Source organism: Euwallacea fornicatus, chromosome 29 (genome assembly GCF_040115645.1).
Source record: "Euwallacea fornicatus isolate EFF26 chromosome 29, ASM4011564v1, whole genome shotgun sequence".
Lineage (NCBI taxonomy): Eukaryota > Metazoa > Arthropoda > Insecta > Coleoptera > Curculionidae > Euwallacea > Euwallacea fornicatus.
Window position 1 is genome coordinate 1,654,025 of NC_089569.1, and position 8,035 is coordinate 1,662,059.

At 36.5% G+C, this 8,035-nt stretch overlaps 1 protein-coding gene across 1 annotated transcript; it reads right to left on the reverse strand.

The window, feature by feature from the left end:
- Positions 1-94: 94 nt before the first annotated feature.
- Positions 95-7,506, reverse strand: asp (abnormal spindle). Its single transcript, XM_066297574.1, has 7 exons — positions 7,262-7,506; positions 7,011-7,202; positions 6,555-6,758; positions 1,678-6,357; positions 1,278-1,464; positions 920-1,221; positions 95-537 (listed from the first exon to the last, which is right to left on the reverse strand). The coding sequence occupies exons 1-7, from the start codon at positions 7,271-7,273 to the stop codon at positions 274-276; spliced, it is 5,841 nt and encodes a 1,946-aa protein (XP_066153671.1). The 5' UTR covers positions 7,274-7,506; the 3' UTR covers positions 95-273.
- Positions 7,507-8,035: the final 529 nt, after the last annotated feature.

Genomic DNA, 8,035 nt, shown 5'->3' on the forward strand with positions numbered 1-8,035 from the left:
TGGTGCGGTGATCACTTTGCTTAGATATGAATAATTAAATTAAATAATTATCATAGTAAGAGATTAACAGACTAATCTAAATTTATTTAAAATATTTGTTTCTTTCACTTTTTATTGCAAACTAATTATTAAAAAATACAAATCATATCTTGAATTGAATTAAATTAACTTTTATACCTCTGTGATGAATATTTTCAACAACTTATTACTAACCTTACAGGGGATCTATCACGAATTTAAAATTACATACACTCATACATTTAACATATGCTCTCAAACGGCATCTGAGGATTTAAAACCTAAAATCTTCGTTAATTCTGTTACGGCTTGCACTGCCGTTTCAAAAGTACGTGGGCGGTCACTGTCCAGGCCCCATCGGATGTCGGTGGACGGCATTGTTAAAACTTTTCCCGATAAATGTCCGAAAACCGGACAGGAACTCACACGTTTGGATTTGGATACCATGTTTTGTTTCCGGTGGACCAACAAGTGGATCTTGTAAAGTTTCGTTTCGATGTGGGGTATTTTGACGAGAGCCTAAGGCACAAGACGACATAAGGTATAAGGAAATTTCAGTAAAAACTTGTAGTTTTTTTTAATAAAAACAAAATTTACGTGCACGAAAGTAGTTTGATACTAAATTTGCACTTTGCATTGGCGTCTGAATTAGCCTCAAAAACTTTGGCTCCCTTTCTGCCGTTTGACTTGCGTTGTGCTCTTGGCGGCTTATCAATAGCTTGAACGTTGAAGGAAAGACCCGGTATTGGTCAGTATCGTAATTTCCATGAAAATTATTTACAAGGGAGAGTTGCCAGTACATTGAACTAGTATCATGCGAAAACAAAAAAATAGCATCAAAGTGCCATTTTTGTGTTTAAAAGAGCTTTTTAAAACATTCAAAGACACTTAAATCACTTACCTTCTTCCATTGTGGTTGATGGGCAAATAACCATATCAAGGTAGCTAAGGTGCAAAAGAAGGGCGACTCTTTATCGCACCAGTGCGCCATCACTTGCACCAAACCCTCCAGATACTCCTCAGACCAACACCTTTCCCGAGTAGCGGAATATTTGCAAAAATTGATCAAGATCAACGCCGCTCTATTTCCGATATTCATCTCTGGCAGAGATCGTGCCATTGTGGTTATCATGAAGTACAACTGTGTGGGAAGGAGATAACTTAAATTCATGCAACGCTCTTTGCAGTGTCCCGTGACGAAATCTATAAAATTTTCTTGGTCTCATTGACAAAACCAAAGCTTAGCGGAAAGGACATACCTAGGTCTGTAAGGGCGTCAATAATGGCTTTCAAAGTCGCATTACCGGAGGTGAAACATTGCATAGCTTCGTCGCATCGCTGAGCCAAAGTTCTGGTGTGAATAGAGGCGGGTTTTTGCTGCCACTTGACCCTTAAGGCCCTTACACGGGGGTTGAATTTCCTTAGTGAATATCCTTTCCAAATTGCCTGTAGGTAAATGATATAAATCTTGAAAAAGTTCAAAAACGTAACAAGTTTTACTGCACGCGAACCAAGATGTCGCGAATCAGCGCTAAAACTTGTAGGTATTTAATGCTAACATGTGTGGCGGAAATATTTTTACTGCACGTATGCGTTTATATATTGCGTAAATAAATCTAATCAAATGTTAAGTAATTATTACAATGAACTAGCACTAACCTGAATCTTAGTGGCCGCAAACCTCCTCATTCTCCTCTCTAACACGGCCTCTGAACTCAAAAACTGGACATACTTCCGCCTGACCAAAACCGCCTTAATTCGAGATTGTAGCCCTCTTACACTCTTCTGCACCACCAGAAATCGTTCCCTCTGTCTCTTCATTTCCAAATATCCCATGTAATGTTTTTCAATCACCGCAACTGAGACTTTGTATTGCAAAAACAACGTCCTTTGCTTTCTACATAGAATTGAGGCTTTAAACCATCTCTGAATTAAAATAGTGGTGGACCTGAGGCGTTGGTATTTAATCAGCTCATTCCTCATCAGTATCATGGCTCTATATCGCCGCTGAAGTACTATAGCAGCCCATTTTATCCTTGAATATTCAAGCATGCATAAAGAGGTCATACGCGAAGCTCTGAATTTTCTTTGAATGATTATGGTCGCTGCCAGTAGTGCCCTATACTGGGTTCGACATGTGTTAGCAGCTTTCTTCGCTTTAAATTTGCGTTGTATGAATATGGTACTTTGCCTTAATTTACCGTAGTATTGCTTGACATTCTTAGCTCTGTATCGGGATTGAATCCATATGGCGGCTCTTCTTAGGGACAAATAGTAATTGCGGCTTTGCCTCATTAATAATTTAGCTCTAAATATGCGCTGAATTCTTATGGCTGCGGTTTTCAAATTTTTGTAATAAGTCTGATGTACTTTCATTTCTTTAATTGCCAAGTACCTCTGTTCGATTACACGAACTGCATTTTTAAGCTTCAAATACGCATATTTGCATTTGAGCATATTTTGCTTCGCTCGGAATTTGCGTTGAATCATCACAGTGAATATTCGCATTTGCAGATAACTGTCACGCTGTTTTATTGCTTCCTTCCTTTGTCTGTACCAGCGTTGGATCACTATACAAGAAGTCTTGATTTCTATATATCTTTGGTGAAATTTCCTCATAATTAAGATGCCCCTAAACCAGGTTTGGATGGTTATAGCTGCAGTCTTCATAGTCACAAAGAATTGTCTGTCCCTTACCGTCATTTTCCTAGCGCAATATCTAGTCTCAATTACCATTACAGCCTTTTTTAAGGAGATATAGCTTTCACGACATTTTCTCATTTGCCCATTAGCCCGATATTTCCTTTGGATTGTAATTGCTGCTGCCTTGAGTGCTAGAAAACTGCCCCTACAATTTCTGCCAGCTTTATTAGCCCTGAATTTTGTTTGCATCAAAATTACGGCTGATCTTAGTCGCTGGTAGTTAATTCGATCCGTCTGCATTAATTTGTTAGCTCGATATTTGCGTTGAATGGTAATCGCAGCTTTTTTCATTAGATCAAACCTTTGCTTGCATCTCCTCATACTCAATATAGATGTGTACCACACCTGAATCTTTATGGCTGCCTTCAGCTTCTTCATTAGTTGTTTTGACCTAAATCTTCTTTGTACAGTTACAATACCTCTCTTCAGTTGTGCATACTGTTGTTTCTGTCTAACACACATCTGTCTAGCCCTAAACCTACGTTGAATAACTAGGGCCGCACCTTTTAGCTCCTGATAAACGAATGTCTGTAATCTCATGGCTCTGTTAGCCCTGAATTTTTGTTGGATCACTAAGGCTGATCGTCGAACTTTCAAATACTTTCGTTTTTGTAAAATCATCCGAACTTGCTTCTGGATTATTACAGCTGAAATTTGTAGTTGAAGGTACAGTTTCCGAGACTTCCGCATTTGGATATTGGCCCGGAATCTTTGCTGAATACATAGAACTGCACTTTTTAAAGAAATGTATTTCTTTCTTTCAGCTTTCATAACGATAATAGCCCGGAACCGCTTTTGCATAACAATAGCTGCTGTTCGCTTTCTTAGAAATTCCTTTCTTGCTAAATGCATCTTAATCAAACTTTGAATCTTAATAATCACTTGTTTTAGAGATATAAACTCGGAATGAATTCTTCTCATTTCTAAAGTGGCCCTGATTCTTCTCTGTATAGTTACAGTGGTTTTTTTCAATTGCTGATATTCAAATACTGCCTGCTTTATCTGAATGCTGCTTCTATAAGCTCTTTGGATTACCAGAGCAGCTTGAATTCTCCGTTTATAGTAGTGTCTTAGAATCCAGCCTTTGGAATAGGCTTGAAGCTTTAATATAGCTTTGCGTTGGGTTAGATATCGCTTGCGACAAATAAACATTTTGATATAACTTTGAATCTTCAAAGCGGCGGTGTATTGCCTCCTTTCTTCCACTAACTCCCTCAGAAAAATTGCTGCTAATGAATAAAATTTTGATAACCTCAGATGCCGATACCACAATTGAATCTTCTGAGCAGCAATGTCTCTGGTCTTTCTAAGTCTTTGTAGCTTCCGCCGCTTCAACACAACTGCTAGACTTCTGTACCAAGTTTGAATAGTGGTGGCATTCTTTGTTACATAAGGAGCTTCAAATTTATATATAATTTGCCATAAAAAGGACAATGTCTTCTCTCTACACCCATCGACAATGTCTTTAGGGACGATATCATATTGGATATCATACCCGCTTTCCTGCAAGGATTTGAAGACTAGTTGCATATTGTGCACTTTTTGCAATCTGGATATAGCAGGAACGCGCAATTTTCCCGTGAGATCGTTCCGCATTTGAATTATTTCCATCACTCTAGTCAATCTTACTCCATCCCGTAAATCCCCTCCCAAATGCTTTACTGCATAATCAAATTCATGGATATATGATTGGGAATGAGTCACTTGATATCCAATATACTTTAGGAATTTGGTGATGTCTCCCACCGCAGACAGAGTCTCTCTGGCAAAGTTAGTCAAGACAAGCTTGCTGTTCTTTTCCACTGCATTCTTGCAGAACAAACAGGGATCATGTGGGATCAGTTTCACGCTTTTAGCGCGGTCAAGGAAGTAGACTAACACCAGAAATTTCTTGAGGACGAATTTTTTTAGATCTGTGGTATATTTGGGGCTAAAAATAGTTTTATGCTTTTTGATTAAATAAGGATCTTTAAAGAATCGCTCTAATAGAAAGTTGGTTAGTCCGTCTACATCTGAATTGGACTTCAGGGGGATAATTTCATTATAGATAGTTTCCAATCCAATTCTTAACCACAATGGGTTATACCCTAAGATTAGTCGGATAATATCACCTTTCAGCTTTAAATTTAAATGCAAATCTTTATCTTCGCGAATTTGCAACCTTCCTGCTTCGATGCTAGCGCAAACTTTCTCACAGACCGAAGAAATTTCTTTAGATATCAACAACTCTTGAGCAAGCCTCCTTAAATTGTCCAATTTTGCGTTGGTATGGTATTTCAGCGAAATAATTTCTTTGGAAGGCGCTCCCAACACTTCTTTCTTCGTGCACTCTTGCCACACTCTCGCTACATCAACCTCAACCTTAGCGCTTAGTTCCTCAGGAGGGGTTAACAGGGCATTCAGCCATTTAGTAAAATTTTTCTCCTGTTTATCAATCCATTCTTCATCGACGTAAATTGCGGAACTCATAAACGGATCTACGATATTTGCATATAAAAACGGATTCTTTATTATCAACGTTTGATTTGTGGCGTCAGAAATCTTGACTGAGCCTTGGTTAAATTGCTTTATATTCAACCCAGTTATAGTTTTAGCAAATCTAAAAGGTGCGGTTCCAGTTTTAGCCCAATCTTCATTCAACCTTTCCCTTTTGGCCCGTTCTATATTTAAAGTGGTGCTTTTGCGCTTTGAACCAGTTCTCAAGCTGCTTTCAGTGAATATTCCATTCTCTTCCGCTATAGCAGATAAAGAAACAGGGCTGCGCAGAGTTTCATTCAATAAGGACATTTCCAAGGCTCGTGGCTTTAAGAAAACTGGTGATTTTACTGTGCTATTGTGACATTTTCTTGAACAGGGTGAATCCCAAGAGTCCTCTTTGACGTACGTTGCTGAACTAACAGTGCTCTCTTTGGTATATGTTTCGTTGGTGCCATTTAAATATATACTGGAAACTGTAATAGCGGCTTTTTCCAGGGAATTATTTGTTGATGAAGGTTTGCTGTTTGAAGAACAAATCTGCGGCATAAATGTACTAAAAGTGTTATCACCCACGTCAATAGGGGAAACAAGGAATTTATTTGTTGCTTCGTTTCTTGAAGTTCTGCTAAAACTATCCAGATTGGGAGTTTTGATATTACTTTTCTGCAAAATTATATTAGGAGAACCCTCCAAACTATCAGAAAACTTCTCCATCACAGAGTCATCCAGATTATTGAACTTGGTCTCAATTATTTGTTGAAAGTTGCTGTGAATAGTGTAAGTATCTCGACGTTGTTCGAAAGTAGAAGCAAATTTGTAAATATCTTTTCTTTGTTGGCTGGTTACATTCTCCATTAAAAACGTTGCGCTGTTCGGAGAAACGAACATGCTACTGGTGTTTGGGAAAGATGAGATTTTCAAGTTTGGTGACAGATTTTCTTTGTTTTCTAGCTGCTTAGAAGCTTGTTGAGATTGAGTTGTGGCAGAATGTTTTTTATATGAGCTCTGTGGTTCTGAGCATTTGAATACTGGTGAAGGCTGTTCTAATGATGATTTCTTTTGGGGTTTTATTCTATTTTGAGGTGAGATTGCCTTTGGAACTAAGGGTAGTGAAACAGGCTTTGATTTTGTTTTGAGTTTTCCTGACTTTTTTGCAGCCTAGAATAAACATTTCAGATCTTAATAGCATCAAATTTATTACCTTGGAAAAAGCAGAATTGAAATTATAATTTAAATATCAGAAAAGGAATTTTTAAGAACTACCTTTAAGTCTGACACTAACCAGATTTTAATTTGTACATCAGTTAAAAAACATATATTAGTAGAACTACAACGATAAAAAATTAAAAACTTACTTTTGGATCTATTGAGTTGAAGGTAACTGCAATATCTCTGTTGATTATTTTACCATTAGATAGAATAAATGTGTGCCTAGATGATTCTTCTGATATAGGCTTCCATTTCATTTCTAATGTAAGTTCAGACCCTTTAGGTATTAGAGCCTCATTCCAGCTAAGGTGGAAATTAATTTCTTCTTGAATATGTTTTTTAACAAATAGCTGAAATCACATATGTGTAATAGTTTAGAGTATTTTATCTGTCTATGAAGAATATATTTAATAAGTCCCATCAATCTAACATTTCTCTCTTTATGTTAATTGAAAGGTGTACTAATTGATTGTTGAGGATATCTCGTGCAATAGTTATAAAGTAGTATGTAAAGCATTTTGAGGTATTCTAAAACGGTTTTAAATGAAAACATTTTGTTGCTGAAAAATTACAAAGTAACCCATGTCTCAAATTATACTTACATTTATGTCATGTCCAGTGGGATTCTTGATTACTAGAATCCTGCTCTGCATGGTACCTACAGGTACATTATTAAACAGGATTTTAGGATTTTGGGTGAACGGGGCAAGGGACAACTCTTCTGGTTTTGAGTCTTCATCTTCAAGTTTTCGTTGAACAGTTACTTTAGTTTTTTTTCGGATTATTGGTGAAATCTGTTTAAAATGTAATTTTTCTCCAGAGGAATTATAAATTTCCAACTGCACAAACTTACTTGAAAAAACATTGTGAGTACAAGTACTAGTAGGGCTTCTTCAATGAGCTTTATCTACTAAAGCTACTAAAAATGGTGGTTTGTACAGATAAAATAGTCTCTAGACTTGTTAAACTTGATTTAAAATACGTTTTGTTTGAAATTTATAGGTTTCAATACCTAAAACGGATAAGAACCATGGAAAAAATCTTTTTTTTGTTGTTGTTATTCGAAATATGTTTAAATTTTAAAATCGCATTTGACTTTGACGTTTGAAACACAACGGTTTTTAAAGGGCTTGGTCGAATTCACGCGAGATCAATATCTGGTCTAATGCAAGAAGAGCGGAGTAACGTTAATGTCAATAAGCGAATTAATTTACATTTGCTTTAATTTCTCTTCGATAGACGAAGCAGTTTTGTAAAGCAGATTAACGACTAAAAAAAATAAAAGCCACGTACCTTACGTTATTCGGCTAGAACATTGTTGGAAGCAGTCAGTTATCTCATTAATTCGAAAGATTCTGAATGCACCTAACACTTGACATTTGTAAAGGTTGATTTGACATAACATTAAGACATGCTTTTAATTATTTCTAAATTAACCGTATTTCCATTTTATTTAAGACAGAAGTATAGAAATTTATTAATTTCCCTTGGGAAGAGTATAATAATTGTTGACACATAATTCAAATAATACAAGAAAATTAAATAGTAAAATCGGAAATTTTCTTGATATTATGGTGAAGGAATATCTTCGATACTTTCTGCTAGTTTCGAACCTAGAGAAAATATA